This window comes from Dasypus novemcinctus, chromosome 3 (genome assembly GCF_030445035.2).
Source record: "Dasypus novemcinctus isolate mDasNov1 chromosome 3, mDasNov1.1.hap2, whole genome shotgun sequence".
Taxonomy (NCBI): Eukaryota; Metazoa; Chordata; class Mammalia; order Cingulata; family Dasypodidae; genus Dasypus; species Dasypus novemcinctus.
The window spans coordinates 103,371,975-103,394,650 of NC_080675.1; the positions used below are offsets into that span (position 1 = coordinate 103,371,975).

Genomic DNA, 22,676 nt, shown 5'->3' on the forward strand with positions numbered 1-22,676 from the left:
TTCCAGGATAATTTTGGAGTTTGTTCTATAAACCAAGGGGTCTAACAAGTAAACCAGGATCTACTTGTAAGTCTCTAAATCATTAGTTCTGCTATCACCACTACCACCTCCACCACCACCACCACAGTCTGAGAATTTGCAGTAGGAATGGAGGCAGAGTCTGCAAAGGCAACCCATCCCCTTTGATGGATTTAAATCAGTACTCCACTCATGATGTCAGAATACAAATAAACAAGGAGTAAAAACTATCTTAACAAAATGGTTGAGGACTTCTGGCACTGTCACTTGGAGACCTTTGAAGGCTATTTTATTGTTTCTTTTATTTTTTAAGTGATCTGAAAAGGGCAGACTTTTAGGATTATTATTCTGGAGGGAAAACACGCAAGATTGTTTAAAAGTGGGAGAATTGGTGGCAGGGATAAATATTGAACTATTTTAATGTTCCAAACTAGAGAGAGTGAGAGTACAAATGGTAGTACAGTGGAAAAGAAGAGATTGGTATGGAAGCATAGTGAAGCCATAGTTGAATGGATTTGGTGACTAGATGTAGAAAATGAGGAAAAGGAAGTAAAAATTTGGAAACACATAGGCTAAGTGTTTCAGCTTCCTATCTTACCCACTTTTTGGTCAATAACAATACTATTTTTTCCTTCCTCATCAATTAGGTATTAGGTATATTAAATCCTACTATTTTAACCCCAGAACATTTCTACTAGTGATGTACTAATTCTCGTTCTCTGTCTAGAATGTTTCTCCTTCTCCATTTCTCCTCACATATTCTGCTCTTTAATGAGCTATTCATCTTTTAAAATTTAGCTCAGGTATTCCCTTGAATCCATCCCTTACCATTACTTTGTTTTCTTTCCATCTTGAATCCCAGTCTTTGTACTTACATTATCTTATTGTTTCAAAGTTGTTTCTTTCTTTCCCATCCAAACTTCTCTGGAACAAAAGGTCACATATTTTTAGCATCCATACTGCCTAGCACAGTACATGACATGTAGTAAGCACTTGGAGTTTTGGTTGAATTCATAATAATTCCTATTACTGCTATCCTAGAAAACCCACCTCAGAGATGCTCATTAGCACTTGGAAAATCTCATTGGTCTAATAATGAGTGTGCCTGTCCCTAATAAATCTGTCATTCAATCTATTTTCCATGTCACATTCAAGCTCCCTTATCTAAAATAGTACTTTCACGTTAAACTTCTACATGGATAATTTCAGCGATTTTTCTATCTCCTTTAGACTTCTCTATTTGGCTTCTAAGATTTTTTCCAGTATAACCCAACCCTTCCAAGCAAACCATTCTAGAGATAGCATACCCTGTTTATTACTGCACCTGTGATTTTGAGTCCTTCTTGATCTTTAAGATTTTTTAAAGTCCTACTTAAATTTCATTCTGCCTCCATCCCATATTGCTCTTTTCCGTCTTTGTACTCTTGCAGTACGTACTGCAGGTGAGGTAATGGAAAGATCTAGGCTGAGGCCTGGCTCTGTCAAAATTCCCTTGGTCACACCACCTTGGGCAAATCATTTCAGCTTTCTCCAAGCTACTATCTTCTGAAAGATGGGAATAATTCCTTTTCACAGGATTAGCACAATGATAGTAGAAATTTTCTCTAAATTCAGTTATTTAGAGACTACCTTTGTCTTTCCATTTTTATGTATCATCTTTGCATTTAACTTTTTTGAATCACTACTTTTATTTAAAACCTTTAAAAAGAAACTTTGTTACTAAATGAAATACTAGCATCACTTGCCATAAATAATTTTAACTAAAAATAGATGCAATACAAACAGTATTAATCTTGCTAGATACTGTTGCCAAGCAGACAGCTCTGTGCCTGTTAAAAAGAGAGAATAGCAAATCGTGACGAGATGTTAAAAGATATTCTAGCACACTAACACAAAAATGAATCTTGATAAAGTGCTTTAACTCTCATTAACTGGGAAATGACAGGGGTGGGGTAAGAGGATGAGATCATGTCCTGATAACCTAAAATCACTGTTAAAACTAATCAGGATGCAGAATACAAAGTGAATTTAATAAACTTTTTAAGTTAAAATTATAGTTGGGAGTGAATGTAGCTCAAGTGGTTGAGCACCTGCTTCCCATGTACAAGGTCCCAGGTTCAATCCCCGGTACCTTCTAAAAACAAAGGAGAAAACTGACTCATTGAGGAATGGATCTAGCTCAGTGGTTGAGTGCCTACTTCCCATGTATGATGCCCTGGATTCAATCCCCAGTACCTCTAAAAAAATAATTACAATCAATATTTGTGAAAACTTTTATTTTTATAGAAGTCATCAAAAGTATAAAAATAACTAGTATATTTAGTTACTAAACTTTTTTTCAAAGATTAAAACAGAACCATATTTACTATTCTAAGTTCTTCCTAATAGCTCTACCCTTTCGACCCTGGCTGTATATTGGATTCCATAGCCACATGCACTTCATTTTGCCTTTCCTATGTTCTCCCTTGACAAAATGGGTAGGGAAGGGAGAGGAAATGGCTCTTACTAGGGTAGACAGTATATCAGAAGTCTCCATGTTGCAGTAGACATAATATGACCATCTAAGTATCTACACACTAGATACCTATTTTGCTGATTTGTAATTATTTCATGAATTCCTTGTTATAATTTCTTTTACTATAGCTGTTTTACCCCTGGGTAATTAAGAGATTAAGAGTTAAATATATTATTAATATTCATTCCTTTTTTTTTTTTTAGGAGGTACCAGGGATTGAACCTAGGACCTTGTATATGTGAGGTGTGTGCTCAACCACTGAGCTACACCAGTTCCACAAAATACATATTTTTATACTTAAACTTTCTGAGCATCCAGTACAGTGTAGTATAAAAAATCAGAATCCAGGTTCAAATTCAGTCTTTGAAATTTACAGTCAGTATGATCTTGACTGAACCAGTGAGCCTAACAACTTTAATTTAAGTGGTTAATGGCTATCATAATACCATTTCCTACCTTTGTCACAGGGTCATCATAAGAACCAAATATGTGAAAGCATTTTAAAAGCTATACAATTTTATTGAATATATGGTACTTTTTTTGTTGTTGGTTTCTTAGGTTGAATTTGACTCTTCAGTTAAACTTTAAGCTTCTTAAGGATAGGAAATAACTTATACTCTTCAGCACCTAGTACAGTTGTAGGAGTATTTAAACTTTGAATTAAATTGTCATTGTTTATTTGAAATGGAGGTATTAATAAAATTGTACTAGGAATATAGTATAGACAGTAATGAACAATTACTATTTTAATTATTTTATCACAGAATCCAAAATTACATGTTAATGCATATTTGGTCCAAACTGTAAATTTAACAAACTATGAAATAAGATTAGTCAAATTAGTAATAACACATAGCTATACAATTTTAAGTCAGTGTGTATTTAGTCCAATACATATATCTTTGTCAAGGCTTCAACCACATTAATTTGATATTTTCCCAAGTACTATTGGAGTAGTTGAAGGGTTTGAGTTCCAAGATATATGCCCAAGTAGCTAAATTTGAATTCTTATGATGTTTATTTCTAGCATTGCAATTTTTATTATTTCCCTTGAGGATTGTTCTATGATTCATATCAGTTTTCTTAAAAGTTACTGTAGCAGTTTGATATGGTTATGAACTCCAAAAATAGATATTGGATTATGTTTGTAATCTGGTGTATTACTGGGCATAACTGAGTTATGACAAGGGCTTAGATTGGGCCATATCATTAGGGCATTGAGTCCCCACTCCTTGGTGTGTGGGGACTCACAGTTGCATGGCAAAGGACTGAGTTGAGGGGTTTTGATGTTAAGAGTTTTGATGTTGGAATTTTATGCTGAAGCCTTAAGCTGGAGTCCCCAGGAAGTAAGCACACAGAGGAAAGAGAAGCAAGCCCCAGGAAGAAAGGAACCCTGAGCCCAGGAAGTAGCAAGCCCTGGGAAGAGAGGAACCGTGAACCCAGAGAGAAGCAAGACCCTGGAAGGAAGGAACCCAGAAAGCCTGAACCTCGCAGCCATCGGCAGCCATCTTGCTTACACGTGAAAAGAGATTTTGGTGAGGGAAATAATTATCCTCTGTGGCCTGGTATCTGTAAGCTCCTACTACAAATAAATACCCTTTATGAAAAACAACCAATTTCTGATATTTTGCATTAGCACCCCTTTGGCTGACTAATACAGTTACCGTTTACTGAGTACCTGCCATCTCTAATCTTCACAATAATTTTCTGTGATGTAGTATTCCTGTTGTATAGTTAGTAAGTTAAGGCTGAGAGATATTTAATTATTTTCCCAAGGTCACATGGTTAGTATTTGGTAAAACTAGCATCTTACCTGAGCTTTATCTGCTTCCAAGTCCTGTATTCTCTTTTCACTATGGTTTGTGTTTGCTTTCCAGGTCAGCAGCACAGCTGTCCATGGGCTTTCCCTTCACCATCATCCTGGAGATTCTTTTTGTGTCTCCTATAAAATGATGACATTTATATGCTAATATGATGAGATACTGTAAATGAGAAAATACATGTCACAGAATTAAGTACCCCAATAAGTGATAACTTTTTATCTGTTGCTGCTGTTATGCTTACCAGGGAACGGTTGTACTTGGTGCCAAATCTGTTCATGCCACTTTTATTTATTATAAACCCATACTTTATTTAAGTATTGTACAAATTGATGAAATATGAATGGGGGAGATAGGGTGTATTTGTGAAAACTAAGGAGAATTCTTTAGCAAGTCATTAAATTTATTTAACAGTGGAAAAGAATTATAAAAGAGGGGGGGAAATCACAAAAGTTTAAAAGAATATATATATTGCTTCACAAGTAACTTTAAATTCTTGCTTTACTTCAGAGAACCAAGAGCTGGAAATTGTAGATTTATGCCTTATGGGTATGATTTCTACAAGAAAGATAATGAGTAAATTCAATCATTAAAGGCTTTTAGCTTCAGCCAAATGATTGGTGAATTAATGTACATTTATAGATTTATACATTTTAAATTAAAATGTTCATGTATGTGTATATCAACTTTTTATGATTCTCTACCTTAATTAGCTTTTCCCATTAATTGTCAGTCTGATAGCAATGGATGCAAGTATTTCTACTATATTTTTTTGGCTTCTCTATTTTTTTGTTTAAATGTTACATTAAAAAAATATAAGAGGTCCCCATATATCCCCCAACCCCCTCACCCCACTCCTCCCACTTCTTTAATCATTTCCCTATTTTACCTAATTGCTATGTCCTTCTTAAAGCCACGTGTCAGAAATTTCAAAATTAATCAAGGTTTTTTAAAAACACATGTCTTGCTCTGACATTTATCAAATTTGTTTCCTCATTTGCCTTTTCTAGTGATATTGTAACACCATTAAGAAATGTTTGTAGCCACAGTTCAGCTTCATGATATTTTAGGCTCTGTGTATTGTCCGCTGTTATCCCATGTTATGTTAGGATATCATAACATGTTACTTGAGCATGATACCTGTTGCATTGTAACTTGGGAGACTGGGTTGTCAGAAAATAAATAAAAATGGAAGATTGAACTTCCATTATAGACTTATGAATGCTATAAATAAAAACCATAATATTTTGTCAAAAACATAATGAGTTAAACATTCTTACATAGTATTGTTTGATAGGAACATGGAGACCTCTTGCCTAACAAATCCCTGCCACTGGTTTGCCATTGTACAGAATTCCCTATCTAGCTGGCCTGGAAAGTCCCATTGATGCATTGTACTTTTGAGGTAAATTAGTAACTCTTCTACCAGTCTTCTGCAGATCAGTAAATGGAATCTCTTTTTCTAATTGCTCCAAAAAAAACTTTGGAATCATTTTTCACTCCTTCGTTTTTCTCTTATCTAAATCCAGTCCATCAGCAAATCTTGTCAGTCTTTACTTTAAAACATACACAGCATTGGACCACTTCTCTACTCCTAACCGTTATATTTTCTTGGACCATTGTAATAGCCTTCCAAAAATGATTTCCCTATTTCCTTGCCTCCTGCAATCTATTATCCAGAGTGACCACATTAAAATATAAGTCAAATCTGGAAAACAAATACACACACACCTAGAAGCAGGGAAACCTTCCTACCTATGAGTAAAGATACAGAAAATCTTTTTAAAAAACAATTGATACATTCAGTTTTATATACAGTTAAAAGTATTTTGCATGGCAAATGAAACAAAACTTCAACTGTAAAGTCAAAAGACAAAAGACTGAGAAAAATTTCAGTTGATATTACATCTAAGGTGTAATGTTCTAAATATATAAAACTCCTGGAAAATCAGGAGGAGAAAGAGTAAAAAACCAATCCCTGCAGGAAAAAAAAAAGGGCAAAATATGAACAGATCATAGAAGAAGAAATAAAAAATTAAATGTATGAAAAGATGAAAGAGAAATGCAAATGAAAATTGTACTGAGATATCATTTATTGGTTATGAAACTGTGAAAAATCGAAAAGTTTGACAATATATTTTCTTGGCAATGCTGTGTAGAAACACAATCATACTCTGCTGGTAGAAGTCAATTTTTAGGGAGGGTAAATTTCAGTATCTAACAAAATTACTTATGCAGTTACTCTTTCATCCAGCAATCCCAGATCTAAGAGTCTATCCCAAAGTTATACTGGTAGAAATAAAAAATAATTTATTCACAAGTTTATTCATTTTGGATATTACTTTTAATTTTTTTCAAATTGGAAATAATCCAAATACCCATCAAGAGGGGATTGATTGGATAAACCGTAGTACATCACCACAATGCAGTACTAGGCAGCCCAAACAAAGAATGACAAAGAGCTCTATGCAGACTCTCATTTGATTGCTAGTATATATTATGAAGTTTAAAAAGTCAAGGTACTACACAGTATAAATGATAGGCTACCTTTAGTGTAAGAATTGAGGGAAACTGTGATTATATACATATGTACATACACATGTATATTTATCTTCGTCCTAAGAAGCAGTAGGAAGTTAAACCGAGTCACAGGCTTTTGCACTCCAGGTGTCTTAGTTTCCTAGGGTTGCCATAACAAAGTACCACAAACTGGGTGGCTTAAAACAACAGAAATTCATTGTCTCACAGTTTTGGAGAGCAGAAGTCTGAAATCAAGGGTGTCAGTGGGATCAGGCTTCTGAAGTCTGTAGGGTACTGGTGGTGACTTGCTGGCAATCCATAACTCAATCTCTGTCTCCATCACATGGCTGTCTTCTCTCTGTTTCCTGACTATGTACAAATTTTCTCCTCTTGTAAGGATACCAGTCATTTTGAATTAGGACTCAACCTAATCTAGTTTGGCTTCATCTTATTAACTAGTTACATCTTCAAAGATCTTAGGGGAACAACAAACAAACACATAAGTCAAAATTCTCCACTGGCAGTGGACACAACCATTCCAAGTTCCACAGGATGGAGGAATAGAGTATGGATTAGACTGGACTTACTGATATTCTATTCATGAACTATTGTGATTAGTAATCGAAGAAAATGTGGCACTGGTGTGGAGAAAGTCGCCATGGTGGCTGCTGGGGATAGGGAGTAGGAGGAAAAGATGTGATGTGGGGGTGTTTTCAGGACTTTGAGTTGTCCTGGGTGGTGCTGCAGGGACAGTTACCGGACATTGTATGTCCTCCCATGGCCTACTGGGTGGACTGTGGAAGAGTGTGGGCTATGATGTGGACCATTGACCATGAGGTGCAGTGGTGCTCAGAGATGTATTCACCAAATGCAATGAATATCTCGGGATGATGGAGGAGATTGTTGTTATGGAGGGAGGAGTGGGGTGAGGAGGGTGGGGGATATATGGGGATCTCATATTTTTTGAAAGTAATATTAAAAAAATAAAGACAAAAAAATATTTTTAAAATTCTCCACTGGCTTCTTTTCTCATTCAGAGTAAAATCAAAAATTTTTATCAAGTCCTACAGGCTCCATATGATCTGTACCTCCTCTCCAAAACACACATCCATCTCTTGTTCTATGTCCTGTCACTTTCACTCCTGCTTGTTCTGAGTGGTGACCTAGCCTCCTTGCTGTTCATTGAACATGCCAACTCACATTTATTTCAGGATCTTTGCATTTACCTTTCCCTGTGATTGGAATATTCTTCCTGCAAATATTTTATGGGATAGATGCTTCAAACATTTGAGTTTCTTCTCAAATATCACATTATCTAAAAGTTATTGAACTCTCTAAACCAGCACACAAAATTTTCCACTAACCCTCACTGGTTTATTTACTCATAAATACTGTTTGTTTATTGTTGGTTTCTTCTCCACTAAATTGTAAGCTACTTGAGGGCAACGATTGTATTACTATTTTTTTGAGAAAATGAATATTTTTATTCATATTTTTAAAATTTCTTTATTATTTTTTAATGTTACATTCAAAAAATATGAGGTCCCCGTATACTCCCCCACCCCCCTCACCCCACTCCTCCCATAACAACCACCTCCTCCATCATCGTGGGACATTCATTGCACTTGGTGAGTACATCTCTGAGCACTGCTGCACCACATGGCCAATGGTCCACATTATAGTTTACACTCTCCCCCAGTCCACCCAGTGGGCCATGGGAGGACATACAGTGTCCAGTAACTGTCCCTGCAGTACCACCCAGCACAACTCCCAAGTCCTGAAAATGCCCCACATCACATTTCTTCTTCCCACTCCCCACCCTCAGCAGCTACTGTGGCCACTTTCTCCACGTCAATGCTACATCTACTTCCATTACTAATCACAATAGTTACAGAATAGAATATCAGTAAGTCCACTCTAATCCGTACTCTATTCCTCCATTCTGTGGACCCTGGGATGGTTATGTCCATGCCACCTCTGTATCAAGAGGGTGTTTAGATTCCACTTGGATGATGGATGCAGTTCTCCTGCTTGCATTTGTAGGCACTCTAGGCTCCCTGTTGTGGTGGCTGACCTTCTTCACCTCCCTGTTCACTGGCTGGGGTAAGTCCAGTAAACTAGAGGGTAGGAGTTGCAAGTCTGTTGAGGCTCAGGGCCTGGCTATCACATGGACAGTCCAGAGATTCAGGTCCCCTGAGTATACACTAAACCCCAGCGCCAACCACAGGTCTGATAAAAGTAACAGGAGAAGCTTGTGAACAAAGATCACATCTGAGTCCAATTTCATCACACTCGGGAATACAAACTCCAAAGTAGGGCCAACTGACATGGCACTGAAGTCCATCTGCCTTGACCATAGAACCTGTGGGTCTCTGTAGCCCTCAGAAGAACCAATACCTGGGTGTACTATATTTTTAATAATAAGAATAGTATCTCACATGTAGTAGGTGATCAAAACTTATTTCTTAGGGGAGCCAATGTGGCTCAGTGGTTGAGTGCTGGCTTCCCGCATAAGTGGTCATGGGTTCAATCCCAGCCCTGGTACCTCAACAAAAAAACAAAAAACAAAAAACAAAAAAAAAAAAAAAAAAAAAAAAAAACTTATTTCTTAAATGAGTGAGAATCCTTTTGAGATTCCTATAGTAGACTCATAATTGGTCCCCCATTTCTTTTGCTCCCCCTACATTCCATTCTCTAGGCAGTAGCCTGCATCTTTTGAAAAGTTAAATCAGTACTGCTTGTTTAAAACCTACTAATCATAATACTATCATATTTAGAGTAAAAATCATACTCCTTACAATGCAAGACTACAAGATGGGGCAGCTATCTAATTCACTTACCTCATTTCTCAGCACTTCCTTACTTACTATGCTTTAGCCATATAAAAGTTGCCCAAATCCACCAAGCTTACTCCCACTTTAAGGCCTTTGCACAAGCTGTCTGTCAGTCTAGATCAGTCTTTTCCAAGATCCTCACATGACTGGCTCCTTTTCATGCAGGTCTCCTCTTAAGTGTTACTTCCTCAGAAAGGCCTTCACTCTCCATTCAATCCAAAATAGCCTCTCCAGTCACTTCATGAATTTTCTTCATAACATTTAACACAAGCTGAAATCATCTTGATAAAAAAGTTCCTAGCACATAGAGAAGTGACTGAAACTTAGTAGTCACTCAAATGGATGGATACTTGAATGAATGAATGCAACTTCATAATAGCCATCTGTGTCACTCAGTGAAACTGCAAAATCCTAGGATCTGCCCACAAGATTGCTTCATTAAAACCAGTATGTGATCAAGAAATTTATAGTTTAACAAATACTCTAGATGATTCTTTTGGCTAGGCAAAGTTGGAAAACACTAACAAAAATAGTGCTAAGTGAATGAGTGAGTGAGCAAATAGGAATGATGATCTGGGGAATTATACTTTAACCTTAATATATTGACATGAATTAGTTCAACACCTACCAAAGTGTGTACCATTGAACACTAATGATGAAAGATATTTGATGAAAACTGAGGTATCTGTTCTGGTACATTTAGGTTATGCTAAGTAGTATATTCTTTTGGAGCTTAGCTAGCAGCCATTAGCATATTGAAGGATCTGAGAAATTATACATTATAGAATTTACTTAACTTTTTATAGTCCTTAATGCTTTTCAAACCTGTAAAATCAGCCAGTGGTTAATTGTTAAATGATGATTGTCAGTATCTCTTGCATTAGGAATTTAGCTTATTGCCACTAATTTATTATAGATTACTGAAGAAATAGGTATCTATGAAAGCCAGTTAATCGTTTTACCTTGAAGTCATATCAGAATATATTTGCTAGAAAAATGGTTGCTTTGCTTATGTTTTGACTTTTGAACTGTTATGGCCATATGTTCCTTTGACATTAAAGAGAAAATGTAAGCCTTCTCAAAGGCCCTGTATCATCCTTTTACTTTATGAAACTATTACTGCTTGATCATATTTGTGTGATTATTTTTTATAACAGTTCATTCTATTTTTTATTATTCTTTCATTAATGTTTCTTAAGGAATTAATTTATTTTTTCTTCTTTCCTTGGTTAATTTTTGTTGCTGGTTTAAAAAAATTTTTTTTGGTTTGATCATTCATTTTTTTCTTTTCTTTTCAATTGTTTGTTTTTCAGACCCAAGTCAGAACTCCATCACAGGGGAACACAGCCAGCTATTAGGTATAGTATTACTGTGGGGATTGATTCTCTCTAAAGTCACTATTTCCTTTTTATACTAACAGACATTAGTCTCTTATCTAATTCTACTTTTTTCCCTCCTTTTCTACTTTCTACCCTTAATTTTTTTCCAACTGTTTCTATTCCCAATTCAATAAGAGTTTTAGATTACTTCTGCAATTAAGACTCAATTTAGTTACATATATAAACTAATTTTGCATGGCCTATAGTTAAAAAAGATTCTGTGAGAATTAGAATTTATTTCCAAGATAATTTGAAAAGAAGAAATTATAATTTCCATAATATCTTGAATTTAGCAGCTGCTTGACTGTTTTTACCATTCTTCTTGGTCTTTTGATTACTTCATTTTAGTTATTGAAAGCACTTAATGAACAGCCCAGCATTAAGTGAGCTATAGAAATGGTGCACAAGTTCCTTATAAGTGAAACAAGTTAGCAAATATATTAAATCCCCTATCACTTATTTAAATTGTAGTAAGCTGTACATGACAAGAATTTCACAAGATATCGGAACTGATAAATTTCCAAAATATAAGATATACTCTAGTGAGAGAGTCGTACAATAAAAAAGGTATAAATGAAGAAAGTAAAAGTACTCTAAATTACGTCTTTCACTTTCCTAGGTGGAATTCTTCAAGAAAATTTTTAATTCACATTTTCATATTATAGATGATAATCTTTTTTCCTTTTTTCTATCAGTGAGATTAGGTATGCCTTTTTTTTTTTTTTTTTTCTTTTTTGAGGTACCGGGGATGGAACCCGGGACCTTCGTACATGGAAATGCAGGCACTCAGCCACTAAGCTACCACCACTGTCCTGGGTATGTACATTTTTAAAAAGTTGCATCAACTTATACTCCTACAAATAAGGAGTATGTAAGAATACTTAGTTCCTTATCAAAAAAAGAAGGTATTATCAGGCTTAAATTTTTTTCTTTACTTCATAAGTGAAAATGTGATCTCTCTCTTTTTTTTTTGCATGTCTTTAATTATGATTGAGATTAAGTACTTTTAAATATTAATTAGCCACTGTGTGTGTTACATGTGTCCCAAGTACAGCAAAGACCTATGTAAAGTGACAGCTTCCTACCAAACTGACGTGGATATGTCAGACCAAAGGAAGACTCAGACAAGTCCAGTTTGACAAGTAATGAATATTTTGGGAGCTTACGTAGGGTCCTCATCCCCAGTAGCAGGAGGAGAGACAGCACTTTCCGAGCTCAGTTGTCTGCACCTGCCACAAAACGAGAGGGGTCTTTTATAATACATGTGTCTGTGCAGATGAGGAAAGCATGTGATGGGCAACAGGACTTCTAAAGAATGCAGTGTTACAAGATATACTGATCAGTCGGTCACCAGTTCACACAGCCATTTACCAAGGTTTGCCTTTTAACTAGGAATGGAATGATACCACTGGAAAGGTTGGGGGAGAAAATGCCAAGTCATATATGAAACAATCCACCCCATCCCACAACTCTCACAATCTTTCCACCACATCTTCTGCATGAAACCCTGAGTGTGAAATAGATTTATAAATGGTGGTACTATAATTTAAGGCCATGGCTACTATAATATAAAAAACAACACAAGCAAATGACTACTAGTAATTATAGGAGTTTGTAGGCTTTGGGAGTTGCCACCTAGAAAGCTTGCTCTTATTTACAGTCATAAGCCAGTTACTCCAATTCAATATCCTTCAAAGGGAAGGATATTCCAGGGAAGGCTAGACCTGCCAAGTACTGGCACATACCCGCACACTCAACACTCTGATTGATTGTGGGTTTTTGCCATGGTGGCAGTCCAGTTAAGGAAGATGTAAGGAAGCTATATGATCAGGAAGAGAGGCTTAAGGGCATATGCACAAATATTTAGTAGGAGATCTCCAGTGAGTAAAATAATAGTGAAACTTTCTCCCAAAGGTCCTAGGACATTTGCTGAGAGTGGGTGGGATCCAGGCTTAAAATACCACATGTTGACCCTCCCTAATAAGCTGTAATGCCTATTGGGTTTCTTTAGGTTCTGCTTAGATCACTCTAGCAATTATTGCCCCTTTTGGTCTGCCTGTCATTCAGTTGACATACATGGTACCATCAGTCTTCATGAGGACAGAAAGATTGGCTCCAGTGTTCTACCAGCCTGTTGCATAGCTCCCTCCAAAACTATTAAACAGAGCCTATCTGGAGGCAGTGTCCACTGTAAGGTTTAGGAGGCCTAATCATCACTGGCTAGTAAAGCAACAGTAGTTTTCAGCAGCAGTGTGTTTCCATCCCCTTTCGGGGCAGGCCAGGTGATGTAGCAGATATTATTAGGAGCCCATACCATCTGGCCATGCCAATAACTCAAATGGAGACACACATGTATGGCAGATTTGGTCTAAATGCATAAATTTATTTGCCAGTCCTCTAAGGGTATGTTGGTTTTGTGCACTTGCCCACTGCTGTTAAGGCACTAAATGCGGTCAGCACCATGAACAGACCTCATAATCTTGTGTAATATGAACCAGGTCAGAATATTTTAAGGGGAGGGGACACCTAGTGCCTCAGCCAGGTGCCATCCCATGCCGGGTCCTCTAAGGCCATTCTTTTTGTGTAGTCATAGGGCTATTTCTTCATTACCTTAAGAGCAGACTAACTTTAGCTCTGAGTTCCGGGTATCATATAGGTACTTAAAACTTCTAGGGAGCTATTTGGTTATACACAAAGAATAAAGCATCTCAGGATTAGAAATAGCAATTAATTAGAGATCAGAGCCCAGGAATGAATGTGACTGCTGCAAGAGCTTACAATGTAGGCCTTAATTTCCTTATGAGTATTTTTTTTAAAGATTTATTTATTTATTTTTATTTCTCTCCCCTTCCCCCCACCTCAGTTGTCTGTTCTCTGTGTCTGTTCGCTGCGTATTCCTCTTTGCCCACTTCTATTGTTGTCAGCAGCACAGGAATCTGTGTTTCCTTTTGTTGTGTCATCTTGCTGTGTAAGCTCTGCGTGTGTGTCGTGCCATTCCTGGGCAGGCTGCACTTTCTTTCGCACTGGGTGGCTCCTTATGGGGCGCACTCCTTGCGCATGGGACTCCCCTACACAGGGACACCCCTGTGTGGCACGGCACTCCTTGCATGCATCAGCACTGCACATGGGCCAGCTCCACACAGGTCAAGGAGGCCCAGAATTTGAACCGCGGACCTCCCATGTGGTAGATGGACGCCCTAACCACTGGGCCAAGTCTGCTTCCCTACTTAGGAGAATTTTAAATGAAGCTCGAGATGATTAATTACAGACTATAGTAGAAATTTTGTTTTATTTTACTTTTACACTTTCACCAAGATTATATTAATAGGTAAAACATAATTATAATAGACTTGCTTTGCTTCTCCTATAAAATCTGTTTTTGTTGAAGATGTGCTAACTGCATGCTGTTTTAGAGAAGCATCAGAGCAAAACAGTGTAACCAATAAGAGATTGTTTTCATAACATATTGCATTCTTCTAAGGATAACTAGAACCATGACCAACATTACACTATGCAGATCAACATTGGGATAGAATATTGACAGTGAGAACTTAAACCTTTAAGAATTTTATACAGGGAAGTGGATGTGGCTGAAGCAATTGGGTTTCCGCCTACCATGTGGGAGGTCTCGGGTTCGGGTCCCGGTGACTCCTGGAGAAGTCAAGCTTGCACAGTGGGCAGGCACAACGAGTTAATGCAATAAAAGAGACACAGAGAAAAGACAATGAGAGACACAACAAACTAGGGAGATGGGATGGCTTAGGTGATTGAGTGCCTCTCTTCCACATGGGAGGTCCTGGGTTCGACTTCTGGTGCCTTGTAGAGAGAAGACGAGCAGATGCAGAGCCACTACAACAAATGAACACAGAGAGGAGACTGCAACCGCAAACAATGAGTTGGGGGGGAGGGTAAATAAATAAATCTTTTTAAAAAAAAATTTTATACAATCCCTAAATATATAAATAACATAAGTAATGTTTTGATTACCCAGATTTAACAAACAGTACTTCCCAAACACTTCTTATGTAACTCATAATATGTTAAATGAAACTATTTTTTTAAGGGTCTTCAAAATATTTTACTTCTGATTAAAATAAACAGCTTCCACACTGTTCACTGTGAGATACAGAGTATTCACGAATTAACTTTAGCAGTACAGGAAAAAAACTATTTTCCCAATTATTTAACACAAACCTAAGATTCCCGATGGAATCAAGATTATTTTCCCGGTTACCACTACCTTAATATGCAGATTGAGGTAGCATCCGACAGATTACTCTTTTTTTTTTTTTTTAAAGATTTATTTATTTATTTAATTCCCCCCCCTCCCCTGGTTGTCTTTTCTTGGTGTCTATTTGCTGCATCTTGTTTCTTTGTCCGCTTCTGTTGTCGTCAGCGGCACGGGAAGTGTGGGCGGCGCCATTCCTGGGCAGGCTGCTCTTTCTTTTCACGCTGGGCGGCTTTTCCTCACAGGCGCACTCCTTGCGCGTGGGGCTCCCCCACGCGGGGGACACCCTTGCGTGGCACGGCACTCCTTGCGCGCATCAGCACTGCGCATGGCCAGCTCCACACGGGTCAAGGAGGCCCGGTGTTTGAACCGCGGACCTCCCATGTGGTAGACGGACGCCCTAACCACTGTGCCAAAGTCCGTTTCCCCAGATTACTCTTTATAAAGTTACTTTTTGTTATCCATATCAATTCATAGATTTCTATTTAATTATGGCTTCCCAGAGTCAGCCATTTAATTGAAATTCTTCTGTTTGGAAAACGCTTTTATAAACTTCCTCCAACCTATAACTTCCTATAACCTCTTATAACCATTTATAACCATATAGACTAGTTACTTCACCTTACTACAAATTTCACCTTTAAGTAAGTTTATTAAATTAAGTCAGCAGCAGATGAAATTTATTTTCACAAGCCTTTTACAACTTTTCATATCTATTCAGGTCTTGTCCTACATATTTCTACTCTCACGAAAACCAAAAGAACAGATACTTTGTCTTAGGACAAAAACATGTTCCCTTAAACAAGCTTATCAAATTTTAGTCAGCATTCACTTCCACAAACTTTTTACTCCTTTCCATATACATTTAAGTCTTCTCTTACATCCCTCATTCTGTCCTGTGAAAGGCTAGGAAAAAACTTTTCTTCTTCTAGTAGTTTCTCTATTCAGATTCTTATATGACTTTTTCATCCTGCTTATCTTTTCTAATTTGGGGTTCCAGAAGTATTCATTTGCATATATGTATATATAAGTGCTTATTTAATTTTTCAGCAATTTGAATAGTGCTCTCAAGAGTTTTCATTAGTTAATTTAATAATACTCTCCGGAGGTATGTACATTGAACAAACAGATACAAGTACAAAGTTAGACACACAAACAGAAACATAAAATTCACTAATTTGACTTATAAATTTCACGTCTTTGGTATGGTTGTCTCCAGGTTTTCCATCATTCCATGCCTCTAGTTTTTATAGCTTTTAGGATCTTCTCTGGGGGAGTGGATGTAGCTCAAGTGGTTAAGCACCTGCTTCTCATGTACAAGGTCCTGGATCTAATCCTGGTACCTCCTTTGAAAAACAAAGATCTCCTGTGGGATCTGTATTGCCTTCACTATGCCAGCTTGTTCTTTTTTTTATTTTTTTATTTTTTTGATTTTTATAAAGTATTTATTTGGGATAGGAGCTTACAGGTACTAGGCCATAAAGCATAAGTTACTTCACTCACCAATCTATTTAGAGCAAGATGGCTGCCTACGTCTGTGAGGGTTCAGGTTTCCTGGGCTCCTACATTCCTGGGGCTTGCTTTCCTCTGGGTTCAAGGTTCCTTTCTTCCTGGGGCTGGCTTTACTTTCCTCTCTGTGCTGACTTCCTGGAGTTCCAACTTAAGTCTTCAGCATCTAACTCCAACATCAAAAAACCCCAGTTCGTTCTTGAAGATACTTTTATGTAAAAAATTGGAGAAAAGGTTATCTGGGCATTATTTGGTTAACAGTTTTTTAGCAAGGGATATGTATCCTGGAGTCTATGTTTAATTCAGTAGTAAGGCTTCCCTCGCCTGGTCCCTTGCATTCCAGGTTTCTGTTTGTTACTGCCCTGTTGTCTTTGGGCCTTTTCTATTTTCTTAAAAATGTCTCCCAAGATTAAAAAAAAAAGATAGAAAAAGGGAAAAGTAATGTCTCCCCTACCTTGAGGGGTGGACAAAGGGGTCTTGACAGCTTTTTGTTCTAACCCTGCTCTAATTGACATTAGTAATGACTTTTGCCCTTTGAAGCACCAGCCTTCTCAAATTGGCCTGTTAGAAAAGCCAAGGAACTTTTCTCAGTTCCTCCACTACTTTACTTATTCCCTGTAAATTTCAGTTACCAGTTGGAGTAAATAAGCTTTTTTATCTTATTTGGATTTTCTCTACAGTTTGGCTTATATTTTCCCAGTTACATAAATCTTACATGGGGAATAGGGTAAGGATGCATACAAATTCTTTGTCTATTCCTGGAGGCATTTCCTGGAGTAGAAATTTTGCTGGCTCTGCTGCTGATTTTAGAGAGCCATCCTGGCTGAATTGAGATACAGGATTTTTCTCTATAGAACCATACTCGAGCCATTTTCCTCCTTTTTATCTAGCTTTTTCCATGAAACCTGTCACTAAAGTGGAGGGGGAAGACCACATATCCCCTTCTAGTTGTAACTCCTCCTTTCAGTGGGGGATTTCTCTGTCCTTCTCAGACTTATGTTATGTCCTTCCATAACAACAGCCAGCCAATTGCTGCAGCGATCAACTTACTATCTTTGTTAAACTTCATAATCTTTTGTTCTTGGGCATGCTCTATTCCTTCCAGCATTCTCGGGACATCCCCATACTCAGGTGGAGGTCTGCAACAGTCAAGCAATTGGGCAGCCCCTTCCCACATAGAAGGCCACCCTGGGATTAAGCCCCCACAGATTCCCCAACCCTGGTTCATACTGGTCTGATGAATCCTGCCAACTATGCCAGTTGTCCCAAGTATGGCAAGGAGCTGTATAAAGTGAAAGCTTCCCACCGAACTGAGGTGGATATGTAAGACCGAAGAAAGACTCAGAAAGGTCCAGCTTGACGAGTAATGAGCCTTTATATAGGGGGCTTACTTGGGGTCCTCATCCCTGGCAGCAGGAGGAAATCATTCTTCCATGCTCACCATAAAACTAGAGTGGTCTTTACAATGCATGTTTCTGTGCAGATGGGGAAGACAAGTGAGTGGTAGTACTTCTGAAGAGTGCAGTGTTCCAGGTTTTACTGATCAGTCCCCAGTTCACAACCAGTTGCCAGAGTTTTGCCTTTAAACTAGGAATGGAATGTTGCTGCCATTGAAAGGGGAATGAACTGGAAGCTTTGGGGGAGAAAATGCAAGGTCATATATGCGACACGTGTGTTTTCATTTGAGGCTTACTTTGATTTGTACATTGCTGAACTGTTAACTGTTTGAATGTGTGCAAAGCAGCTGTGGAAAATATCTACCAAAAAGTTCAAATTTGGTAAAGTACTTGGTATGACATCAGAAAGTGTAAGAGTTTTAGTTGAGGAAACTAGGATACCCCTTTTCTTCTCTTTCTCTGTTAAGCAGGTTAATTTCTGAACCTCACTCTCACTCCTTTGAGCAAGTACATGTGGTTAAACAGACCCTGACACCCTAGGAACTCAGTAAATATTTGTTGAATAACTGGTTCAAAAGAAACATATCTTTGCTTGATAACAGTTAAGAACATCTCCTTCACTTGAAACCCAGAACTAGAAGTCTGATCACAAAGGTACTAGCCTTATGGTATTATGGCAGTCACTGTTCTCTTTTTTATACTTTTGTATTGGATAGTTTATTTAAACTGGTTAGAATTAGTCTTTTCTATACAAGAATATTTTATATTTGGATCAGCAATGTTTACAGTTTCATTGAAAGATGAAAAGTATATTTCTCCCTAAACTTAAAAACTAGGAAATATCTGATAGGTAGAGAAGTTTGAGAGTAATTCATTATTTGGCCAGGAGCCAGTATACAGTGGACTAGGAAAGGAAGTAGCTAATGAATGGACAGCTGGGAAGTTGGTACAGTTCCAGTATTATTAAACTGGATTTTGATCCCAATTAAGTGCCTGTAATAAAAAATACTAGGTGAATTATAGGCAAAAAGAGGTACTGTGTGATTGTGAAGGAAGATTTCTTTCAATCAGTACTGGCAAAAAGTTCTTACGAAGAAGCTATTCCAGATATTAATCTCATTGACAACCTATAATTGCCTGCATTTGATTTTTAACCAAACTGGTCATTTATCCAAAATCTTCTGACCAGATTTTCAGGTAAATTCAACCTGCTACCTGAATTAATCTCATAGGTTTATTAAGTCAGATTATCTTTTCCTTTTCACTCATGCTCTGAATAACTACCATCTTCTGTCTCTAATCCTGAGTGTCTTTTGCTTCAATGTCAAAATCTTTAGAAGACTGGTTTATTTTAAAAGAACTTTGAGTTTATAGAAAAGCGAAAGATGATTTTTGTTATATTTTCTAACCATCTTATAGTTCTTCAGAAAAGACATTGGAAAGTTGAATTAAAATCTTGCCAGCTACCTATAAAAACCTCCTTTAGGATAATTTGGCCTAGTAGTTGAAAAACTGGTTCACTTGCCTTGCTTTGATGAATTGATTTTATAATAGCACATTCCAGACCTTTCCTGCTGAATTGGATTTATAATAAATCTTCTAAACCTTCTAAATGGTCTTCCTATAAACAGAGAGCAGTTTTTAATGCATCTACTGTTCATATTGACTCATCAGATTTCTTGCAACACAGAGTCAGGCTAAGGAGATAATAAATGATAGGAGGATGAGACTGCTATTGTGATACTGAATCAAGCTATCCACTTATGATTTACGAGCCTTTCTGAATATATATATTATTCCTTTCAATTTAAAAAATTTTAGAAAGTAAGCAGTGAGCCCTGACATTTTTGCAGGCCCATTTTATAAAAAAAAAAATTCAAGTCTTCTACAATCCCTTTCAAGGAATAGAAAAATAAGTAAACACTCCCCAACTCTGTCTTATTCTGCGTAATCTTGATACCAAAATCTAACAATGTCAATAAGAGAAAAGAAAAGTACAAGAAAATAATATAAGAAAAGCATAGGCCAATTTTACTTATGAGCACAGGTGTAGAAATCATAAATGGAATATTTGCAATCAGAATCAAGCAATATTTTAAAAATCACTCCCATGACCAAGCTGGATTTTTGTTAGAAATGCATAGTTGGTTTAACATCAAACATTAATTTATAGGGGAGTGGCTGTAGCCCAGTGGTTGAGTGCCTCCTAGGCACTCCTAGGTTCAATCCCCAGTACCTCCTAAAAATATATATATTTTTAAAAACCAATTTATATAATTTACTATATTCCAATTAAAGGGGGAAATCATATGACCATCATAGTAGATGTAGAAAAAGCATTTGGTTTGAAACATATCCAATATTTAAATTCATTAATTCATAATGACACTTTATAAAACCTTAAAAAGCCATTGAAGGATTCTAGTGAACCAATTATTCTGAGAACTGGTCAGTAAAGGAAAAAAATGAAACATCTTGCCTTTTAACTGTACCAGTAGGTAACCAAATAGTAGGTAATTCTTTTTATAAAACTATTTCAGCTAATATATGAAGAATGATACAATGAGAATGTCACCAGCTTGTAACCCTTCATGATTAATGGATCTAGGCATTAATTAACAATACTTGCTAACATCTCTAAAAGAAAGACAATCAGATGACATGTGCCTCTTGGTAGAAGATCACAATACCAGTATGAAGTAGTTTCCTCCAAAAATAAAATAACTGACTGTGATTAAGCCTCTAGATCCAGTACCCAATTTCTAGGAAATACATAAAATAGTGGGGCATGTTAAATAATACTCCTTGGATGTCACCAACATCCAGAACATGGGATATTCTGTAGGATAAATGACATGGTTTCTTCTATAAACAAATTGCAAGGAAAAAGAGAGAAAGCTATAGATGTAAGAGATATGCAGCCAATCATAATGTAGTCTCTTACTTGGTGCCTGATTCAAACAATCTATAAAATCAGAATCATAATTTATAATAACTGAGAAACCTTTCATGGCCACATAGTCATGTAATTCAAACCCAAACCTATGCCAAGGCAAACTAAGTATATTTATTGCTCTACTTCTGTCTAAGGTTAGACCAACAAAGACCACTGACAAACTCGAGAGGCAAGAGGAGTAATCTGAGATTTATCTAAGGTCAAAACTAAAATATTGATCATTGACAAAATAATATTATAAAAGTAATGGTACCAACCACATGAATAAAGGTTTTGAAACGTACAAAATATTATACTGTTTTTTTCTGATTAAAAAAATTACCTATCGAAAACCAGAAATCACGGGAAGTGGACTTGGCCCAATGGATAGGGCATCTGGAGGTCCGCAGTTCAAACCCCGGTCCTCCTTGATCCGTGTGGAGTTGGCCCATGTGCAGTGCTGATGCGCACAGGGAGTGTCGTGCCATGCAAGGGTGTCCCCCACGTAGGGGAGCTATACACGCAGGGGGTGTGCCCCGTAGGGAGAGCCACCCAGCACGAAAGAAATTGCAGCCTGCCCAAGAATGGTGCCACACACACGGAGAGCTGACGTAGCAAGATGACACAACAAAAAGAAACACAGATTCCCGGTGCTGCTGATAGGAATGGAAGTGGTCACAGAAGAACACACAGCAAATGGACACAGAGAGCAGACAACGGGGGTGGGGGGAAGGGGAGAGTAATAAATAAAAGATCTTTAAAAAAAAATAAAAACATCTGAACTCGTTAGGGGAACCAATGGCATTTAACAGTTTTCATTTGCATTGTACAATGAAATACCATAACTTTCCCAGTAATAGCAGTAGTACTTGAACAATAAAATGAGAAAAAAGAAACAAATTAGTAATCTGATGGGCTATTTAGTGTAGTGCATTCCTAAAGTCAATCTCAATAGGTATTCTCCAAAGGAATCTTCTTAGGATTCTGGATAAACCTAAAAGAGGTCTAGGATATGGATTTGGTTTCTTAGTTCCTGCATAATAAAGGTTATTTGTTATTTAGAAACTCTAGAAGTGCTTTCCACCTGTAATTTCCTGAGGTCACAGTAGGGACCCAGACTTATCAAGGCTGTACTCTAAAGCAGTATGTTGTCTCAGAACATCTTTAGACCAAAAATTGGTCCATGTCTTTTTTTTTTTTTTTAAGATACATAAATCACACAAAAACATGCCTTTCTTTATAATCACTCCTCAGAGCTTCATCCCTGGAAAACCCTGACCTAAGATTCCACCAATGTGAAAAAGAAGAGTACTGAGCAAAATTTCATCAAGTAAAGCATTTAGACAGTTGCATTTCCCTTCCATTACTAGAGGTTTTTTATATCGTGAATTTGAAGCTTTTGTTTCACAGGTCACAAGAGCCTTACTTTGGGAAAGAAATGGCCTTCTGGGCCCTAAAAACTGTATATATACCTTGGAAAATACATAATAAAATAAATAAGTAAAAGATAGTAAAATCATA

At 37.1% G+C, this 22,676-nt stretch overlaps 1 protein-coding gene across 4 annotated transcripts in view; it reads left to right on the forward strand.

The window, feature by feature from the left end:
• The window catches only part of SLC12A6 (solute carrier family 12 member 6), a 134,330-nt gene that overhangs the window by 54,337 nt on the left and 57,317 nt on the right, over positions 1–22,676 (forward strand). For 3 of the 4 annotated variants that reach the window (XM_058293848.2, XM_058293850.2, XM_058293851.2), the window contains exon 2: positions 11,021–11,065. The exons of the other annotated variant lie outside the window; for it this stretch is intronic. In XM_058293848.2, the coding sequence (XP_058149831.1) occupies positions 11,021–11,065 (45 nt within the window). The remainder of the gene's footprint in view (positions 1–11,020; positions 11,066–22,676) is intronic. 4 annotated transcript variants of the gene reach the window in all.